The sequence below is a fragment of the Phasianus colchicus genome, chromosome 13 (genome assembly GCF_987193195.1).
Source record: "Phasianus colchicus chromosome 13, bPhaCol1.hap1.1, whole genome shotgun sequence".
Classification (NCBI taxonomy): domain Eukaryota; kingdom Metazoa; phylum Chordata; class Aves; order Galliformes; family Phasianidae; genus Phasianus; species Phasianus colchicus.
This window is the reverse complement of record NC_143448.1, coordinates 2,740,896-2,763,560: the sequence shown is the minus strand read 5'-3', so window position 1 is coordinate 2,763,560 and position 22,665 is coordinate 2,740,896. Positions and strand designations below refer to the sequence as shown.

At 44.4% G+C, this 22,665-nt stretch overlaps 1 protein-coding gene across 3 annotated transcripts in view; it reads right to left on the bottom strand.

The window, feature by feature from the left end:
• Positions 1 to 22,665, bottom strand: part of RANBP10 (RAN binding protein 10) — a 55,616-nt gene that overhangs the window by 32,692 nt on the left and 259 nt on the right. For 2 of the 3 annotated variants that reach the window (XM_031615218.2, XM_031615217.2), the window contains exons 2-3: positions 22,040 to 22,151; positions 4,745 to 4,797 (exon numbers count right to left, since the gene is read on the bottom strand). In XM_031615218.2, the coding sequence (XP_031471078.1) occupies positions 4,745 to 4,797; positions 22,040 to 22,151 (165 nt within the window). Of the gene's footprint in view, positions 1 to 4,744; positions 4,798 to 22,039; positions 22,152 to 22,229; positions 22,534 to 22,665 lie in introns of those variants that run through there. The other variant, XM_031615219.2, reaches the window with a different exon arrangement.

Below are 22,665 nucleotides of genomic sequence, written 5' to 3'. Positions count from 1 at the left end.
GCTTAGCAAGCATCTTCCATTGTCTTGTTTGCAGCATGGATTAAGAGATGCTTCCTAGACTTGCTCTGAATTTTAATATTTTCCTTTACTGTAAGGACAAGGACTGTTGTGTTTGGTGTATCCAACAGATAGAGTTAATAAAAGATTAAAAACAGCTGTCACAAATCAAGAGAACATGACAAATAGAGACAAGGCAAAGAGCCACAGATGCTTCATCTAGAGGAAAAACCACAAAGCAGTGATAGAGGTCTTCAGGCAAAGATGTACACAAAGATGTACGAAATTAATTGTTCTCCACCTCCACATGAGCTAAGAGCAATGGACTTTTAACAACACAGGACATTTAATGCAGTCATCAGGAAAGGCTTTCCAACACAAGGATGGCATTGGAGGAGGTTGCCAGGAAGGTATTGAAAGACTGGTTTAGACATGCACCTGTCAGGCAGGACTGATGTCTAATTGAATTAGCTTCAGATCAGAAGACGTGATGAGGTCCCATCTTCTGTAATTACTCCACTTACCACTGGGACTGTGTGCTTTTGCACAGATCATTTCTCACAGAAAGCAAGGACCCAAAGCAAAAGCTGATTAAAAAAAAACCAACCACAAGTTCTGTAGACACATCTGAAAAGCTCTGATGGGATGACAACCCCAGGGAAAAAATGCCAACAAGGAACCTCTGGAGGTCTCTAGCCAAACCTCCTGCTCATAGCAGGCACAATTGTCGAGTTAGACCGTGTTTCTTAGAGCACTGTCCTGATGAGGTTTGAAATGGAGCCCCTCTGGTAATCCATACCCAACTCTGCCAAGGAACAGTACCTTCTTATTTCCCACAAGAGCTTCATTTCCTGCAGCTGGTGCCCATTGCCTCCCTTCTTTTCCAAGAACAGCCTAGGGCTGTGTTATCCTCAGGGTCCTTTGAGAGAGTGAAAGGCTGCTACTGGATCCCTTCTCAAGCTCAAAAAGCCCAGTTCCAGCTTCTCACCAGTTCTACAACACAACTTCTGCCCAGCCTCTCCCCTCTGAAGAGAGCACACCTGCATAAAAAACCTTTGCCAACAGCCCTGGGGAAGAAGCCAACACTTTTTTCATCTCACAGGAAGGAACAGAAGGACAACAGACTCCTCCGATGCTTCATTCCCCTGCTTCACCTTCTCTGATATCACGCAAGACAATCTGAGAAGAAATAAAAGCCCTGCCTACAAACATCAAGAGAAATCTCTTGGCAAGGGAGGAATGCAAAGGAAATGATCTCCAAATGAAACCCAAATGGACAGCCCACCCATCAGGTTGGTGGCTCATGGAGGTGAAGCGATGGCTTTTGCAGAGAAAGGGGGCATGGGGAAAGATTTAATTTGCAGTGCTCATTTTAATTATGTCTGCAGAAAGAGGGCATTTATTTTGCTGAACAAAGGCACAGGACAGCTGGACAAACTGCTTCGGTTGTTGCTGATCTGGCTTAAGGCACTGCAATCCCAGAAACCAAATCTAGTACATAGCAAGCCTCTGCACTCCAAATTATACTGTTTTGACTGCACACTAACTCATGTCTATTAAACACCCTTGAATTTGAAAGCCTGTTCTGGAACCAAACAAGTAATGAATAAGCCAAGCAGCATCTTTCAATTACACAAGTATGGTAAAAAATAATTAAAAGGTTTCATAAAACAAAGCAGTGGTGAGCAGCACAGTTACTGACCAGAGCTGTGAGGCAGCTGCCCAGGAAGAGTCCCAATCCCTGGAGGTGTCCCAGAGCCCTGGGGATGTGGCTCTGAGGGATGTGGGTGGTGGACATGGTGGGATGGGTTGGGTTTTAGGATTTGAGAGGTCTTTTCCAGCTGTAATGATTCTGTAATTCTGTGAATTCTGAAGGAGCCAGCTTGCAAGAAGCCCAACCTAGCAGAAAAGCAAGCAGGGTCCTGCCGTGCCTGGCAGCAGCAGTGATTGGGCAAAGGATGTGCCAAGTGCCAGAGGGTTTGTCCAAGGGGAAGAGCAGCTGGGGGTATGGAGGAGACAGTATTGGGCTGCCCTCCTTTGATGACAGTAAGCTGGATCAGTTCAGCTCCAACATGAAATTTCATCCTCAGATACCAAAGTGCTGAGCACGAATGAAAAAAGCTACATTTCCAACCTGATGACTGAATTTCAAAGCAGAGCCTACAGAAACCTTTGAGGGGAGCAGGGAGAGGATGGACACCTTTTAAAAGCAGCCTGTTTCCAATGATGGGTGGCTGAAGGGAGTGTTTGCCTTACCCCAGCTACACTTCCAACTTTCAGCCCAATGTTACCCCCATCAGCACCCAGTTGGGCTGAAGCCAAAATAAACTTGGCATAATGCACAAATGTCCTGAGTTGGAACCTGATATGGCCCACGTGTTTGTTTTCAGGAAGAGGAGTTTTGAGCCAGAAACCAGGACCAATTTCCATATCAGGTTCTGGGCTCCTGAACTGTAACCTGTAATAGTCATGTCCTGCTTAGAGAAAGTTAATCCGTTAAAGCAGAAGTGAATTAAGAAAGTCTAAGGAGACAAACTTGGCAGGGATTTTGGTCACAAAAAGTTAAAATTACACTTTGACACGAAGCCAAGGCAAGACTCCAAGCCTATCAGTTCTTTATGAGCTCTCACTTGCTCTGTGCTGTAAAGGACCTGACAACAACTAAGCATCACACGCTTCTAACTTCAGTTATTTGAGCAATATACTGTAAAAATGAAATAGGGCTCATTCTCCCAAAGCCAGGAAGACAATTACTGAGCTGCAGTGCAGAACCATGCATTCACTGCATTTCATACAGATGGTAGGAGACTGATCTAACTACACTTGCAGGATCCCTCTTGGCAGCCTAATCTGCAAGTGTTAAAACAAACAACAGGTTCAGAGGATCAAATTTGTACAGTTCACTGCTAAATAAGCACTATCTAAAGTCTCAAGTTCCCTTCACATTTCTTTTTTTTTTTTCACCTACTCAAACAAAAGAATTCCATATTCCACATTCACTACATATGCTTTAGAAATAATGGTAGTTCACAGGCACTTTGAGTTAAACAAGCCACAAAAAACCTGCTCTTGTGGCTCTTAGGCTTTAAGGTTGTTATCAGCAGTGCTTTGGTCAATTTTCAATCCCTGAAGGGAAACAAATTGAAACAGATGTTGGCAGAGCTGTTCAAAAAAGTTTAGTTTCAGGACAACACACCATGACAGCCAGATGCAGCTTCTCAGGTTAGTCTCTAAGGGTTATATATAAACTTATAATCCTAGGAAGAAGAGAGCTAGAGCCCAACGAGCAACCTACAGGCCACACACAAAACAACACCATCCATCTTTCCAAGGTGCAAGCTAGGAGCCATATCTTGAACAGAACTTGTATCCTTCAAAGCCAAATAACTCCTCTCTCAAGCAGCCAAGCATCTCAACACTGGGAAGAGAAAACTCATGCTTCACCCTATACAAGCACTCAGCCTATCTGGCTGGGAGGACTGGGGAGGAGACAGGCAGGAGCCTGAAAACTGAGAAATCTATACCTGTTGATGCAGGATCATCTTGATCATCTTCCCTACTTATCTGCAACCAAGCATCACTTGAGGAAACTGGAAGTGTCCTGACTTCCTCCTTCCCTGGTCAAGTTCTGAAGGAATAAAGACTTGTGACTCTATTCTCCCTCCAGTGGCATATGATCAGGATCTGATACAAACTATTAGCAAAAACAGTTTGCATTAAGACACAAATTCTTCAAAGCATGGGTGTCACTGAAACCGTTCTCCCAAAAATCGAGTTGTCATAAAAGCATGGAATAACTTAAGGGAAGGGACCCTCAGAAGTCAAAGCAGGTCTGACTCAATCAGGTTGGATGAGACCATGTCTGTCTGAATCCTAAATATGTCCAAGGCTAGAGGCTAAACAATCTCTGTGTGCAGGTCAGAAACAAAGAGAAAAGAAACAAAGGATGGTTGTGGCCATCACAGACCAGCAGCTCTTAGGCTCATCTCTGGCAGTGGCCAAAAGCAGATTCTCAAAGTAGACAATGCAGTCATTTCATTACCTCATACAGCAGCAGATTGACAGTTAAAACAGCATGCACCAGAAAACTGACTACTCTCTGAAATCACCCAAGGATCCTGTCCACCTTTGTCTCCTTTTCTTCATCTGCAGTCTCAGTAGAATTTGAGAAACTCAGCTTAAAAAAGCATTTCAGAGATCTGTAACAGAGCTGCAAAATCACCTATTTTGCTAACAGAACAGTCAGGCATTTTGCTCCAATGCTATAACATAACACTGGGAACCATCTGCCATTCATTCTGGCACCTGAAGAACTTTCACTTTCTAACAAACACAGAAAGCTCTCAGTTTCAAACCCAACTGAAAGAATTCCTACCACGGAAGTCACTACATTGATCCAAATGTAGAAATGAACAGCATGCAATTTATTGCCTGAAAATGATAAAGAAATATTGTAATTTTTTAAAAAATTTAACTAACCTAGAGGCTAAACTAAAAACATTAAGAAAAAAAAAAGGAAGCAACAATATTATCTGGTCATACCACTCTGTCACATATTTCTAGCTTTTTGGTTGGAGGATGGAAAGAAGATATGAGTGACTATGACAAGAAACTCCCAGATATAAGACACTCAATCATGACATTTTATTAATAGAAACACACATTCAACAATTCATAGATATGAATTATTTTAAATGAACATTTAACACAGACTGTAAGCCAAAAAAACATCTTTATAGTGACTTACCAGGAAGCCTGTTCATGTTGACCCCTTGAGCAGAAAGTCCTATTCCCATATACCTTCCAAAAAAGAATAAAAAGTACAGCATCAGTCAAGCTCAGAAGGGCCAAGACACAAGATTTCCCACAGCCTGGGGGAGAAACAACATAAGCAAATAATCTAAGGTAAGATTTGACCGTTGATTGTTGTTATTTTCCCCAAGAAAGCCATTTTCTACCCATCCAACCCAAACCATGTCTTTCGTTTTATTGTCCAGTCACCCAGTACTGTCAGATCCACAGCTCTTCTAAGTGAGCCTTTGTTTTTCCAACTATTGTTAGTTTCATACCATCAGCAAAAAAACATTATCTCATTATTCCATGTTATTCATTAAGGTAGTAAACACCACAGGCTTACTGCACATCCCTGCAGAGCATCCTCAGCCATGGGGATGAGAGGGAGCAGAGACCATTCATTCCTCTGCCCCATTTCTTACCTTTTAACTAATCTAACCATCCAGACACACAACATTATCCCCTATTTCCATTACCTTCCTTACAGATTCTCGGGGCTGAACCTGGTCAAACAGCATTTGCAAAAGCAAGCAGATTAATCTTAATCTACATATGCATTCAACAGGACTGTGAGGCACAGCCATTCTCCAAGGCTCCTTCCCCAGTAGGTAATATTTATGCACTTACCCATTTTGTTTCTTCTATTTCTGTTAATTTGCACGGCCTGTAATTCTCTTAATATGCCCTGGAGCCACAGAAACAGCTGCCCTGCTCAGCTTAATTTTAACGAGCTTCCACGTTTTTAGGTTACTGAGTCTGAAATTAACAGCTGACTGCGTGGCTCTTGTTCACATAAAGTTATAAATCTAAATAGGTTACAGCCAGTGTCCTACTCTTCTTTCATAGCACCAGCTTTCTTTCTTCCTGTGGTTTATATTTGGTGTATATTATTTGTTCCATAAAATATTAACCGTGTCTAAAAATACCGTTCCTGATTTGTGCCCCAAGGCAACCTCAGTGGTCACAGGCACAGGTTGATGGTTGGACTACGTCATTTTATTGGTCTTTCCAACCTTAATGGTTCTATGATTTCTTCAAGGCCTGTTGGTTAAGTCCCATGCAGCAACCGCTTCCCATTCTTGCCTTCGCTGTCTCCTATGTGTTCACTATTGCCCTGATTGGCCCCAAAACACCCAACCAGCCACTCTCTCCTCAATAAGACACAGGGAGAAGATAAGATTAAAAGCTCACGGATGAAAATAACAACAAGGAGATCACTCACCAGTCACCAGACAAAAAAGATTCCACTTGAGGAAGATTTAGTCCAAGTTTTGTTGCTCTTCACCACCTTTCACTATCACAGGGACCACAACCAGCACCCCATACATTATTCAGATGCTTTGTGAACGTGGTGCCTTCCAGGCATCTCATAGTGCCCATCCCCCTTCAGTTACAAATCAGAGTTCCTAATTACCCTATGGCTCACCTTTTCTTTTAGCTGATCCCCATCCAACCTGGCTTGCTTTCAGAGCAGACTGATACGTGGCCATCTTTCAATAAGGGGAATCCATTGCTGGAATTGCATGTTTGGACTGAACTTTGACAAATAGGGCCACGTCAACATCAACACCCAACTACAACCAAGAAACACCAACCCAGGTCCTCTAGCTCTAAGCATATAGAAAACTATGTAATTACACAAGCACTAGGAAAGTGTTAGCTTTTGATAAAGGAAATAATGAGAATTGAAATCTAGAAAAATTCCCAAAGGGCTTTGGCATCATCCAGTTCAGGAGCAAAAGGTTTGAACTTCCTGACAACATTTAGGTCAAACAAATTTATCTTGGAAACCCTCCAGTAACAGAGGACAGAATCCAGGACATTTGGCTGAATCTCCCATTTCTCATTAGGAAGGATAAAAAGAGATTTGTGAGAGTTTCCAAAATACCTTGGTTATCCATAATCACATAGCAAATGTGATATTCCCCGCAGAAGTGCTAAAAGCCCACAGCCTGTCTACAAAAAGAAGAGCTCAGAGCACTCTGCTCGTTCAACAGAACACTGGATGCTCACAGTGGAGCTTGGACATGGAGGACCAAACACTCTGAGTATATTAGGATTTGCACTGCTCTTAGGACAGGTGAAAATTTAGTTACAAAACTAAACTCTGAATAGCCTATAATACGTCCTGAAGTAGAAAGCTCAATGGTAAAGACCAGCATTGCTTCAAGATCTACATGAACCTGACAGTGACAAGCCAAGATCTCTAGGAGTTCATTTCAAAACCTAAATTTCCAAAGAACTGCAAAGATGAAAGAACCTTCTCTCCAGTCTAGCTGCTCCTCAGCAACACATGTAAACATAATGTAAACAGAACAAACTGTTAAATCTGAGGAGGGATACCATAGCTGCCAGTACCTTTATGCCACAGAGTCCAAATGGGAAGACACTGCTTGCTCTTTGGTCTATGAAATCCACACGATTCCTTTAAAAATGCAATTGAACAGTGATATGAAGGACAGCACAGTGGCAATTATTATCTAAGACAACAGCAGCTAATCGTTGTCCTGATGAAAAGTATCAGCAAATGATTACGTTTTTTATTAATTGAGATCCATTGTTGGTGTCCATTTCCCTGCTTTGAGAACCCATCCACTCAAGGTGTCAGTAGGACTTTCCAGCATCAACAACTACCATTGAACATGGAAAAAAAGTAAGTGGCACCATTGCTGGAACCCAGAGATGTTTTGGTTAAGGTCCTTCACCAGAAGATCTTAAAGAAATTATCTTGGTATAAAAAGAAAATTACCACACAGACTACTAACCTCACTGATAAAAGACCAGGATTAAGAAAAAGACTTGCAGAAACACAGCCATGAGGTAAAGACAGCAGATCACAGGCTCCAAACCTATGGCCTCCAGACTCAGGAAAGCCAAGAAAGAGAAGCAGGGGGGAGAGTAGGCTGGGGATGCTAATAGAACATGATTAAACTGCACAGTAAAGAAATATTCCAACCAGCCACATCCTGAGCTGCATTACTGTGAGCACAGAGCATTTGGATGCTGCTCTCAGACTGAGTTTGGGTCGTCCTGTGTAGAGCCAGGGGTTGGACTACCTGATCCCTGCGGGCTCCTTCCTACTCTGGATGTCCTATGATTCCCATGGGAGATCTTACTGCTGTCTACAGAGGCAAAGGGCCACAAAAATACTGAATCTCCACCCTCAGAGAGGTTCAAAAACTTGACTGCATACTGTTCTGAAGAAACTGATCTAACTGAAGTTCAACCTGCTTTCAATGGGGATGAACTGGATGACGTACCAAGACCCTTTCCAGCTTAAATTATTCAGTGATACTTGAACTTCAAGACAATTTTGCTGACAGGCAGCAAACTCTTGGCTACAGAACATAATGCACAATATCAAGCAAGCTGGGAGAGGCCAGGACTTTGACGCACACACGTATATCATGAGCTGATCTGATCCCATTAACTAACTGACCACAGCTTCCTCCCTGGTCATCAAAGAGAATGAGTTATCCAGGAAAAAAAACTTGTAGGATCTACAGAACAATCCTGAACTCTCAAACAAAGAACGCCACGATGACTCCTGCCAGCCTTAATGCCACAAGGACTTGGGCTGATGGTGTCCTGAACCTAGAGCTGATTGGAAGAAAAGCCACAAGGAAGGTTTGCTCTGATGTAGAGTGCTCAAGGATAACAGAAACTTGAAAGCACTGTGAGAAAGAGAAGAGAAAGCGCTGTGTTATCTCATTCATTGGGATCTCCATTAAAAAAAAAAAAAAGTATAGATTTCTTTTTCCTCTGAAATCAAAGTCTTTTTAAAGATCACGCTCTGCAGTTAATGGCTTAGCTATTTCATTCTTTAGAACTCTTGAATGAACACCAGATAACCTCTAATGACTCCTTCCTGTGTTTTATTGACAAATAACATGATTGTGGTATTAACTCATCAACAGAAGCCAAATCATGCTTTAAATGCAGACTGAAGCAGACTGGCATTTGGAAGCTTCCAAACATTCCTCCACAACAGACACATCTGCAAAGCAATTTATTTCTCTGTCACGACCCTACCTGCTCATAGCCCTTCATAAGAAATTCTCCTGAATCATCTCCTGCTCTTAAAGACTCTCTGGCTCTCCTCCTGTACCTGATGTTTTGGGAGGGAAAAACATTAACATCTGACTTTGAGCCAAACACCCATCAAGTGCTTCTGGTCAACTCTACGGTGCTTTTTACACTTCAAGTTTGTTCTCTGCATTTCTCTCATCTAATAAAACTCCAGCCTTTGCAGGGTGCATCCCCTGTCCTCTCTCACCTTTGTGTCCGATTGTGTCAACTGTATTCACTGCTCATTTTGAGTCTCTCCAATTAGTTCATACCCATTTACTCTGATCTTCCTGCTCGAAGAGCCTCCATACCATCTAAAACATTTCACCTTTATGATTCCATCTTTTTAGTAACTTGTCTTAAGCTTCCTCATTTACACAGCATTTCTTGGGTGTGGTTGGTTTTTTTTGGAGGAACATGAAAGAATTTGGTTTTGGGGGCCTTTTCACAGTGCCTCTCAAAGGACATTAAACACAACTATTTATATAATGATTTAAAAATCATTTTCTGCACTGCTCAGAGCATGAGTCAGAAGTTACATCCTCTCATGAGTTCCCTGACTAACCTCTTTGAATCAGTCATTTACAGCATCTAAAAATTTCGTCTCACACTCCTATGTGACACACATATGATCTATAAAGAACAAACTATTCCAAAGCTGTGTTTACAGCCTGCCAGGCACAATATGGAAGGTTTCTCCCTAGAGCTGCAAGGTGATCTCTTGCTTTTCATCGCCCACCTTCTTAAAGCATTGACAGTTCATATAGGATGTTTGTTAGCAGCTCCATTTTCTTATTCCTCCTGAGTCTGGAACCCCCTGCTGCTGCAATTTTCCTTGCTACACAGCAGGCTTTGCTGTTTCAATCCCTTTCCAACTGTGGCACACTTGCAGCGAGGACCAGAGTCCACAGCTAAAGTTACTCTCCAGCTGTACATTGCTTCAGAGAGCAGTGACAAGTGCCACCTCTGCCAATTGCTCAGGCCTCGATGAGTTGTGATTCAGAGTTCAAGGTCCCAAATTGTTTGGATACACAGTAAAAGCACCATGAAAGTCTGAACCATTAATAGCAGAGTGCTTGGCCCTGCTTCTGGCAGGCCTAAAAAACACTCAGTGAGAACCTGTTGAGGAGCAGGCTGCTTGGTTGCTCCAGCAGAACGACCCAGCTTCACTGGTATCACGGCTGCAGCATTCTGATAGTGTCTCTTCTGTCCCCAACCCTTGCTGGATGATGACACAAAGCAGTCGTGGCACTGCACCATCACCATTATGGCTGCAATACTGAGCCAAGTGTTGGGAGCTAAGAAATAACAACCATCAAATAGCTAAAATAGGTCATTTCCCACTTCACTTATCCTCGTTAACTTTTATTTTCTATGCAGATCCATCCTCCCTCTTTTCAGCATTACAGCAAATCCCACTCACATAAACGAGGGCAAAATGTTTACAACAGTGTCTTTCCATTTTAGGACAAAACAGCTTTAAATTAGGGCTGGACGCTTGTATTTTTATAAGAAGTAAATACAACAAACCCAGAAGTTCTATATTTAAGATTACACTTCAATCTAGACACACATCATGGAAATCATGGAATCAGAGAAAGGCTTGGGTTGGAAGGGACCTGAAAGATCATCCAGTTCCACCAGCCAACCATGGGCAGGGTTGGCAGCCACTGGATCAGAGTGCCAGGAACCCATCAAGCCTTGTTTTCAACACCTCCAGGGATGGAGCATCCACAGCAAAACATGAAGATGACCACAAGCCTTCCTGGCTCATAAAATGCTTCTCCTTACAGCTTAGAACAATCATTAAAATAAGACTGTAATGACTGTAGAACTGTACACACAATTTACAGACAATATAAAATGTCTTGCTCAGCTCTCACTGGATATCAACTCCACAGCCCACAGATTATATCCAGAATTTCAGACTGTCACACACTTGATTGCTAGTTATTATTTCAGAAGATGCTAGCTAATTTGCTTTTCCCATCTCCTATCGATTAGCATATCAAAGTGATGGATGAAATGAGCTGAGACCTCCAAAGCCTCACATTATAAAACCCACTCTATTCTTGAAAATTAAGAGAGAAAAATTCATCTCCAGCACTAAAAGCATCAGTTGCCTCCTGAACTACTTGTGGACAAGCTCAATATGGATGGGGCTCTGAGCATTGATGGAGCTGTGGGTGTCCCTGCTCACTGCAGGGAGTGGGACCAGTTGGAAGGTCTTCAAGGTCTCTTTCAACTCAAATGAATCTACTATTCTATGACCATTCATCCACTGCAGTCGCTTTTTGAGGGATCCAAAGAGCCCCTTAGAGGATGCACAGCTGGTGAAGCATTGACACAGCTGTACAGAATAAACGTAAGGGACAACAGCATCCACCTACAAAAAAAAGATCTCCTGAAACCACCTTCTCAGTAGCTGTTAGAGGATACTTCCACCTGCCCCCACACCACTCACAAGCTTCAAAACTGCTCCAACACTTCTTCAGCAGATCAATTCCAAGCAGAGCAGAAAGGCAGACAAAAATAAATGCAGACACATGCCAGTGATTCAACCAGGAGAACAGTTTTGTTTCCCCTCATCAGCAACCTAGGCAGTTACCATAGCACCAAACTCCTTCCAACTTCTATTGCACCTCAGCCCTGCCCTGTAGAAACCAATGGCTTTTTAGAAGTTAAATAGGCTCAACCAGCCAGGCTCATAAACAAGTAATTAAAAAAATTCATTAAAAAAATCCTCCCTGGAAGAGGGAGAGAGAAAAAGCCAAAGCAACGACTGTACTTCAACATCAATCAGTAACTCTTACTGATACAAAAGACCTCACTCTGACCTGCTGAGTTGGCTAAGAAGCATTACATATTGTCACGGGCAGCAACAAAAGATGTTTCATGGCAGTGACAACATTTAACTAATCCAAATTTAAACAAAATGATGTCTAAGGAGGCTGCTCTTGGTGTTAGGCAGGTGTTTGGCATATTCATCCACAAGTGATGCTAATCCCTGCATCATAGCTTGGTAGTCTCTCTTCCACCTCAGTAGGAGTCTATCAGACAACCCACATCTGTGGTCAGAACATTTCATTTGTCTTCATTAGCACAGAAACTCTTAGCAGACTGATTCAATAAGGAATTTTAGCAGTAGTCATACCATATAATTTTCATTCATTTTCTTAAATGGTTTTGACTTTTTGATACATAGAGTTTGGCTATTCATAGGCTGATACATCATCATAACGAGTAACTTGGGTATTTCCCTAACCCTTGAGTTTTGCTTTATGTTGTTAAGTCCCTTTTTAGCCAACTTTTTGGATGCAGACTGGCCACCTGGGGCTCACTGCACACACACACACACACCACAGTGGCAAGTCTTTATCTGACACACAACCAGCAGAAGCCAGGCATCACTGCATAATTAGTGTACAACCCTGCTTTGCATCCCATTTACAGAACTTGCACTGTTCACACCTGCTGCACTCACCATTTCCTACCTGTTCACTTCCACTTCTCCTGACATTCACATCAGTTAATGGGCAGAGTATGGGGAAGGCTTATGTGGACTCAGAATCTGCTGCTTCTCCTTTACTTACCTGTTCTTCCTCACTATCCATGCTGCACAGTGGTACCTGATGTGTGGACCTCAACATGGCAGTGGGGTGACAACCTCTTCCATGGCTTTGCACCCCTAGGGAAGCACAGATCCAGGCTGCATACAGCATCACTTCTCCTTCCATCACAGCACCCACCTTCACCCATCTGACACGTCAGATAAAAGGCAATCAGCGCGAGCAGAGAATCAGACATTGCCAAGCTACCCTTGGAATATGGCTCAGATGCAAGGAATTAACACAGTACAGTGTTCTCTGCCAGAGGTCCCTGAATGATATGGTCTTTGTAACCAGTTTGGATTTAGCGAGCACGAGATTTTTTAAATTGCCTTTAACATTTGTGTACATCATTAAAACGTCGGTGTCCCTGCCTACTGCCTTTTGAAACGACCATGCAAGGAAGATCATCCAACACAGCGAGCAGAATCTCAATCCTTAACACCATCTTTAAGGCTGCCCTGAAGGCCTCGCAGTCCCATAAACACAGCTTCTCAAGGAGTCAGAGGCAAACAGCCCCCAGCAGCAGCATCCACCCATGTGACAAGCAATTCTTCGAGCTAAAAGATGCAGTTCCAGCACAAGCATGACACACAGACAGCCTGCCAAACAGCCAGTGTGAGTGTTCTGCAGCTAGTCTAAAGCTGCTTTGTGTGAGCAACCCACAAAAATGCTCATGATCCAGCAGGAGGGCTAAGAACAGACCTGTTCTTTGACAGCAAGTAACTAACATTGAAGTTCGAGCACTTGGATCTGTTTGGCTTCTCAAGTGCAGGAAGGAAGAACACACAGGTAGTTTGAGGATGGAGGAAGAACACAGCAACAATACAATTCACATACACTTGTGCTTGTTATCTGTCAGCCTTAAGAATGCCAAGAGCCAAGAACATCTCTCTTGAGTGCCTGAAGAGCACCCAGTGCTTAGGAGGCACTCCTATGCACAAAATAAATAAGGGTGAGTCAGAAGGAGGAAGAAAGCAATTAGTCCATGGCTGTAACTGGACCAGGGCAGTATATTTGGGATGAAAAGAGGTCATTTCTTCACCCAGAAAGCTGCAAGAATTTCTGCAAGAGACCTGAAAGCAGTGCTCAACCCCAATGCTACTGATTCTTCCCTGAAAAGAAAGACACTACAGCTCTCCTTAGTGTATTTCTTAATGCACTGCAAGGTACCGTGTTGGGATGGTTAAACAATCCCAGCCTCTCCTCTTCTGAAGGCCTGTGAAGCTCAGCTGGAAAGAAGACAAGATTTACCCCATTTGAAAGCTGGGGGACACAAAGGCAGGAAAACATGCCAGTTTAGCATTGCTTGGGTCACAAACTTGGAACCCATTTATGGTGCCAAAACCACGCTGACACAGTAGTCACTCCTTACAGAGTGCCCTGTCTGTATGCTGAGACACACCGAGGCTCAAACTGAAGAACTGGAAACACATAGATGTAAATTAACTTGTTCTATAGGCCATGACTCGTAGCAAAGTGGTAGTGAACTAACAATATCACTGTCACATAGCAGAAATTCCTTGGATTGGTGCTTTATTACACGGACCAGCTCAGAGCAAGCAGCCCAGCTGAGCCAGGAGCCAAACATGAGGTGTTTCTCTCACCCATAGACAAGTCTGTGATTCAAAGGCTTACTGCACCCTGCAGCCTCTTCTCCTCTTTCCCAGACCACAGCCACAAGCTGGCAGGATTCCTGCCCTCCCAACTTTCAGTACACACGCAGCTGCATCTAAAACACTGAAGCAAGATTACACAATTAGAGATTAATAATGCACCCCGTCACACTGATGGCATTTCAGAGACTTTTGCAGTCTTGAACTGCCTGTCTCGCTGTCTGAGGTGGGCCCTGAATTCATGCCAGGTTTCGAGAGTGGAGAGAAATGATAACCCATATCAATTCACCACCTGCCATTTGACATTGTCCCATTGATGGGGGGAGGGGAAGGGACACACCGTTCCAAGGCAGTGACAAACAAGTTAGGTTTGGTTAAAGAAGTTACCTGTGGTGCATGGATTCCAACTCCTAGGTTGGACAGTGAACATTTTGGAACCACACCATAATGGATCTCTAAAGTGGAAGTGGTTCTGGTTTTAGTTGTGGATAATGTAATGCTCTGTGGCAGTGCTTCAGAAATAGCACTGACTGGCTCCAGAAAGAATCCCAATTCCCCAAGCTGAGGTCAGGAAAGACAAATAATGCGAGGCTGAAAAGAAGCATATAGAGGCAAGAAAATAGAATTCTTAAGAGCTGGTTATAAGCAGCCACAAGTATCCTGAGGCTGGAGGAGCATCAAGCCCTCTAAAGGCAAAGAAGCTCTAAAAGACAACGTGCATCAAAGAGATGAGTGAGCAGAACAAAATTAGAGTCAGTAGGCTGCTAACATCACATCTGCTCATCCTTTAATGAGTAAATACTGACAAAGCGACAGGGAGGATGAAAACTTTCTTTGCTACCCCAAGATATGGGATGGCCAGCTCCCTTCCAATTGTAGGGTCGTGTTCAACTGGTAGGCCAGCCCCAAGAAGGGTAAACCTGTCCTTTTCTGAGTTACCTTCAGGAAGGGAATGGTGTACATTATCACATACATGTAGGAATATTGAAAGACAAAATAAAGATGAGAAACGAAGATTTGACTCGAGCATCATTCCAGAAGGAAGGCACAACACAAGCTGAGATCACTGTTAGGATCCCAGGATAACATTTCCATCTGCCCCAAAGCAGGGCCATGTCCAAGAGGACCTCAAACTGCACTACACAGTGGTCAAAACCAACAGCCTCTGAAGCCAACGTGTCCTACCAAGGCAGATTTCCAATTTAAACTTCCACTCTTGCCAGCTGACTCCTCAGATCAGCTGCTGCTCAGCAAAGTTCACATAAACCACATCAGTGGCACATACAGCATTCACTCCGGGAGCAGAACAGAGCCCTACTGATAACAATTCATCCATTATTTATTCTGGTTACACCCAACTGAATAAGAAGGATTTTTGTTCAGCTTGCCATGCAGGTTAACAAAGTTCCCTTCCACACCATTCAGCATCACTGAAAATTCTGATCCAGCTTATTAGGGCAGCTGAATTGGTTTCCACAACCAGGAGGACAGGACTGGAGATACCACCAATACCCAAGAGAAGGGCATCAAACAGAGGGCAAGCCATAGGGAGGCTGTAGCTCCCACATCAGAGTTTAACATTACATTTCAGTCCATTGTAACAGCAAGTCAACTTCAAGCAGCAGCTTGAGCTCCTGTTTTCTCCACTAAAAGACAGGGGAAATGTAGAGGCAATAAACAAATCAGAAGAATACTTTCTGTTGCCAGGTAGTTTTTCTCTCCAGAGGTATATATACTACAACATTCATATAAGAACTGTTTTTGTTTTAGTTATGTGGAAGTGATGCATGAAGCTTTGATAGATGTACTTCATGAAATAAGGCCATTTGTTCTTTGAAACTGTGGAAAAAATAAATACAACAGAGGGTTGGGGGAGAGCACCAGTGGAGCAACACCCACAGAATCACTGAATGGCCAGGGTTGGAAGGGACCTCAAGGATCACGAAGCTCCAACCCCCTGCCACATGCAGGGCCACCAACCTCCTCATTTAATACAGCCCAGGCTGCCCAGGGCCCCATCCAACCTGGCCTTGAACACCTCCAGGGATGGACGGGGCATCCACAGCCTCTCTGGGCAGCTGTTCCAGCACCTCACCACTCTCATAGTACAGAACTTCCCCCTGACATCCAACCTAAATCTGTCCTCCCTCAACTTAGAGCCATTTCCCCTTGTCCTGCTGTTATCTATGCTTTCAAAGAGTTGATTCCCCTCCTGCTTGTAGGCTCCCTTTAGGTACTGAAGGCTGCAATGAGGTCACCCAGCAGCCTTCTTTTCTCCAGGCTGAACAAGCCCAGCTCCCTCCCTTCCAAGCCAAGCCATCTTGTGGTCCTACCAATTCACAGACCTTTGTATGTCCACAACATGCCCACAACAAGGAAGAAAAGACTCAGAGTGAAAACCATCCATATAAACCTACAAACAAGAAGGAAAATTTGATTTGTAGTGTGCAAACAGAGAGCTGGCTTCACAGCCTGTACACACTGTAAACCTCACTGCTAGAAAAGCAGTCAGGAAAATTAACCTGGCAGTAGTCAATGCAATGCCATTAATGCAGGCTTCACAGAGGATGATAAATTCTTCACCAGTTCGTCGTGCTCCACCTTCATCAACGAAGGAAGAAAGAATTCCCCTCAATGACAGTTATGCAACTTGTTTGATTTAATAATTAAACAGAGAATTGCCTGGATGCATAACCCCAGAACATTTAAACAACCAGTTCCCATCGTTCTCTAACCTGATTTATTAGCTCTAAACATATTCTGAAGAACTGAAAAATAACTTTTTACACGTATTCTAAGGATGTTTATCCAGTTAGAATTCACTTTTGCTGTATTTCCACCTTTCTGTAGTAGGTATTTGGGAACAGCAGGGGCCAAGAGGAAGGAAACACACATTTCCTTCAAACTTTTCTTCTTTGCTGTGCAAAATTATTTCACAGATTGTTTTAATGAGACGTTTATACTCTACCACTACTACAACACTTCCATAAAGCACCACGTTTTGGCTCCTACTTCATTTTTTCAATAGAGTTATCAACTGCAAATCAGATATTCCAGTCCAGCGACTTGCTTTACATCCACAAAGTTGCCCTCAGCATTACTTCCTTCTACCAGAGCAACGTAAACTAACAAAGTGAAGTGAGCTGTCATCAATCAGTGTGAAGCCTCCAAAGAAAATGAAAGGGTCTCTGCACTGCAGAGCACCAGAGGTTGAGCAGAACAGCAGCCAGTGGCTGAGCAAGCAAGACTTGCTTGGGCAAGGCTGTTTGCAAATGGGAACGAGGTGAGAACTGCTTACTGACTGTCGTTGGGGGTATTTATGGGTTGTTTCCTTTAAATGAATGTCTGAGGAACAGCATGTATTCAAATAAGGCTGTGTAAAAAGTCAGACCCCCTCCTGCTTATAAGCTGCCTTCAATTACTGGGAGGCTGAAGGGCTCCCCAGAGCTTTCTTCTCTCCAAACTAAGCAAGCCCAGCTCCCTCAGCCAAGAGACAATTCACCTTGCCCCAAAATAATGAGGATAACAAAGCTCAGTTGTCCTCCTGAGTCACAAGGGCCTCCAAGTTGTGGGTTGCTGGCCCTACCCTGATGAGTCTTACAGACACTGCTCCTGTTTACCAAGTGGAGATCACCAATAGGAAAGCAGAGGCTGCGAGATGTGCTGACAAGCCAACAGCAAACAGAAACACCTATTTTACAGAGAGGGAGGGAGGGAGGATAAAAGTTCAGCTCTTCCAATATAGTTAAGGTTGAACTGTGACGGAACATCACCGTGATGAAAGCATGAGTTATTTGTGGCAGCTCAGGAACACGAGAGTCACGTAGGTCCTGCCAGTCTGCTCAGCTGAGCAATGCTGGGAGCAAGGCGATAACAGAACCATGGAGAGGGACCTTGGGACCTCCTTCTTCATCCTCCTGCCCAAAGCGTAAATAACACCAAATATCCCACAGTCTGGAGTCTGCCATGCAAATGCCACAGCCTCCCCCAGGCACACCATGCCAGGGCTTAGAATTTTCCCATGGAAAACGATTTGCTCACATCCAGCTGGTGTTTTTCTTGCCACAACTTGTGGCCATTGCCCTTTGTCCTGTTGGGCTCATGGACAACAAACGCATAATGGCTCGGGAAATTAAGCCCCCAGTAAACTTGAAGAGAAATGATGGCCTCAAATTGAGCCGGGGGGGGGTTTGGTTTGGGTATGAGGAGCAATTTCTTCTCTCAAAGAGAGGAGATGCATTGGAATGGGCTGCCCAGGGGGAGTCACCGTCCCTGGGGGTGTCCCAGAGCCATGGGGATGTGGCACTGATGGACGTGGGCAGTGGGTATGCTGGGATGGATTGGGCTTGATGATCATGAAGGTCTTTTTCACCCTTCATGATTCTGTGATTCTATGAAAACTCTTCAACTCTCTGAACTGATCTCCAGGAGGACTGATTCTGACCCTCCATCTGAAAGTAGAACCCTGCTCCCTTATTGGAGAGGGAAAAAAAAAGCAGCAATTTCTGACACTGATTTCAACAGATTAAATCATTGCAACTGTTGTGATGTGGCCAGTTTTCAACCAATTATCTTCTTGACCCACCTTGCCATGAGTCTGAGTAACAGGCTGTGGGCATGAGAGAAGGCATGGACACGTAAGGCAAAGGGAAGCTGACATGGAACTGCTTCCCTTGTGTTCGTGGCAGACAGGAAGGTGTGAACAGGGCTGCAGCTAATCGAGGGACTGCAAACTGCATTCCATTCTGCTCCCTGAGGATAAGAACCACCTCCCCAAACACGGTGTCACAAACCACAGACCCACACACAGATGGATCTGATTTGTTACGTGAAGAATCCAACCTCCTTTCCCAAGACAACTCTTCAGTGGTAGTCTGGCAGCCTCTCCTTTAGCAGAAAGGAAGACAAAACGAACAGACAAATGTGGTATCAACAGTAAAACTAAAACCATCAACATGAGAATCGACCAGTGCTCAGCCAAAAGCAAGACCCAGTCATCTTTCTTTAGCTCAATGAAAGGTGCCCATATCTCACTGTCTGAGCAGTGGGAGATCCCAAGCTAAGAGAAGCTGATAACTTACAAGTTTCTTAAGTGCACCAAATGGACTCTTTGCACGATGTTATGATGTGCAATACTGATAACCCAAAATCATAAAACCATGACATACCCCAATACGAGGACGTGCCCCATAAAAGCAACATCTCAGACTGCCAACAACGCATCAGGTTGAGGTTACGTCTCCACTCAGAGTCACTGGGAGCTTCTACCCCTTCTTTCTGTTGTACTTTAGCACTGCCAGCACCCAGGCTACTTGAGGAATTCTTTTCCGCAGCCTGAGAGTGCACATTTTAAATCTGAATGTGAAAAGCCATCCCAAACTCCAGCATCAGAGACACAGCGAATCCATACCTCGTTGTTCCAAGCAGCACCAATGTGTGACAAGCTACAAAGCAGACTTTATGCCCAAAGAACCTATTCTGAAAATGAGCTCAGCAACACTCCTCTTCCCCTCTCCTTGCTAGAGGGCCTCCAGCTGAGCTCCTAAGGACAGACCTTATGACACTTGAAAACTTCCTTTCCAGTGCCTTCTCTAGCTTTCTGGCCTTTTATTCCTTTAACTGAAGCCACCACAGTGTAATAAATAGCAGAGAACTTCCTAAGAACAGAAATGCCTGTGACACAGTTCGGTATTACAACACACTGGGCCCCAGTGGGCTGACTTTAAACTACTAAATATGAGACATACAAGAACGAGTTTTACGTTTACAGCCACTGCCTGTCACCTGAAGTCACAATTACAAATCCCCATTACCATAATGCCCAAGATAAAGAGCTCTCTCTACCAGGAGAAGCAAAACAAGGCACAGGAGTGGCTGGGACGTCAGTCAAGCTCTCCACAGCTCACTGCTGCACTGACTCCAGACCATGTTTGTATTGCCACAGTGCTAACACAAACCATTCCTTACAGTCCAAAGAATTCCTGGAAAGTAAATGTGGAGAAAGAAGGAAAAAGAAAGAAAAAAAAAAAAGGGTCACTCAGCCCAGCATTCATCTATGTACAGATAACCCTTTATACTTTATTGCAATCATTCTAATAAATGCAACACAAGTGAAGATCTTTTCCAAAACTCTTTTCAAATAGACCAATTCTGAAGTTAATAACAACAGAAAAGGATTTCAACAGTAAAAAAGGATGGCTGAAATTTGGTTCCCAGCAGGAATGCTTGCTGCCTTTCTCTAAGACCCCTGCAATGGCCACAGTTCAAATGTGATTCTTACAGGTCTGGATTAATTAATTGCACTCAAGACCTTTCCCAGTGCTGCTTTACCTTCTGGATGGCTGCAGCTGCGATATTCATCCTTTAGCAAGGAAAAAAATCTACACATGGGCTCACACAGCAGGTTAATATCTTTACAATGATTAAAAATTAAACTGCAGCAGAAGCCCAAACCTCGTTAGAAATGCTTTATTTATTGCTTTCCCATCATCCCAAATATGGTTTTAAAGGAACTCCACCAAGGACATCTTGGGCCAGCTATCTTTTGGATCAAAGTAATACCCAAGAGAGTGATGGGATCCAATATTCACCACCAGGTCAGGTCAGTGAGGCACCTCTTGGTGAAGTATGGCTGCTCCTTATGCTACCAGCAGGGTTTGCTGCTCTCACAGTTCTTCCCCTCGAAGCAGTATAGACCAACAGGACAGCTTACAATACTAAGTGCCACAAAAAAAAGCATGTTTTGGTGGGAAAAAATGACTAGAATGCTCATATTTAGCATTCTAGTTCTAGCTTTGTCTCCCAAGCTTGCACAGGTGTGTCACAAAGCTCTGTAGTATAATCTATCCTGAAAGACAAGTCCAAATTCAGGTACTAGACTAGAAACAATCTAAATTTCACAGATTCCAGCCTCTATTCACAAACACTACAGTTTCCCCTCTATAAAAGAACTTCTTCCTTCATCATGCATATGAAGCTTCTAAAAAACAGTCTGAGTTCTCCTTCCAGTGCTCAAGTAACACTATGACTACTCTTCCCCATGCAAACACCCAACAATCCTAAGTTAATTTCCAGGTCCCTCCCTTCCTCTTCATTGCACATCTTGTTTGGATCACAGCTCATGATGACTTAGAACACAGCACTCACTGGTTAGATCCCGAGTCCTACATTTTTTTCTCATGAGATAGATTAATGAAAACAGCCATGTGTCATCACCTGACCAAGGGTTCAGGCAGAGGAACTCGGTGATTGGTGGCTCTCATTCTCACCTGTCTTCAGAATTGCTCTCTTTGAAGCCTGCCCACATTTCAGCAGAAATTCTCTATGAAAACTTGTTCACCCCCATATTGCAGTAGAAAACTAACAAAAGTGAAATGCTTCTATTGTTAATCCCATCTGTCTTGAAAGGCACAGACTCTTCGATGCTGGCACAGGACAAGAGGAGATGGGTTCAAACTGAAAGAGCTCTCCAGTTTAGATTGGAGATAAGAAGTTCTCTACACTAAGGTTGGTGAGGCTGCACAGAGAGGTGGTTCTGCCCCATCCCTGCAGACAGCCAAGGTCAGGGAACGGGGCTCAGAGCACTGATGGAGCTCTGGGTGTCTCTGCTCACTGGGACCAGATGGCCACTAAGGAGCCCTTCCAATGGGAACGATTGTAGGACCTAGGGCTAGGTTCCCAGGCAATCTCTATCACGTCATAATTCTTTGTAATTCCAGGGTTTGAAGCATCCAGACCCAGCCAGCAAGGGGAAAAAAATACCATAATTCACATTACAAGTGACACCCTGAATTTCTGACATTGGTGTAGCTGCTCGTAGCAAACTGCAGATAAGAGAAATGCCTCTGCATTACATATACCACAACACTTAACTCCCCCACGGGACAACCAACGCAGTGCTGAACAGAAGGCACGGCCCTGCACACAGAACTGCAGGAAGGTACTCCAGGCACTCACCCATCTCTCCCTTTACTGACAATCTTCACTTCGAAGTAATAAATGCCACAAGCTGCAGGGATGGGATGCGTGGCCCTGACCGAGGCAGCGTCTTTGTGATTCTTACCATGACCTGGGAAAAAAGAGAAGGGTCAGTGCTGGGACACCGGGATCTGCTGTGCGGATCGGGGGGGGCAGCTTCTCCATCCACCTGAAAACGCCTAGAGTGCTCGCATCGCACTGAAAGCAACAGAGCTGCTCTGCCGCCCTCCTTCCCGAGGAGCCCCCGTTGCTGTCGCCGTCGGAAGGGGGGACGCAGTGCTGCCATCGCGGAGCTGCCATCCCAGCGCCGCACGGCAGCGGCACGCAGCTCCATTACGCAAGAGGGGAATGACATCAGTGTTTACCGAGCGGGCAGGAAAGGGGTATCGCCGTGCCGTGCAGGGCAGGGAGCGCCTGGAAGGGCCGCACCGCCGCGATCCCCGACCCCGCAGCGCCGGGACGGCTCCCCGTCCCGCAGCCCTCAGCTCCCCCCCCCCCTCCCCGAGCCCGAGGCCCGCAGCCCGGCACCCCGCAGCCTTTCCCCCGGGGGCAGCGGAGCCGGCGGGTCCCGTCCCGGCCGAGGGGATACGAGCAGAGCCGCCGCG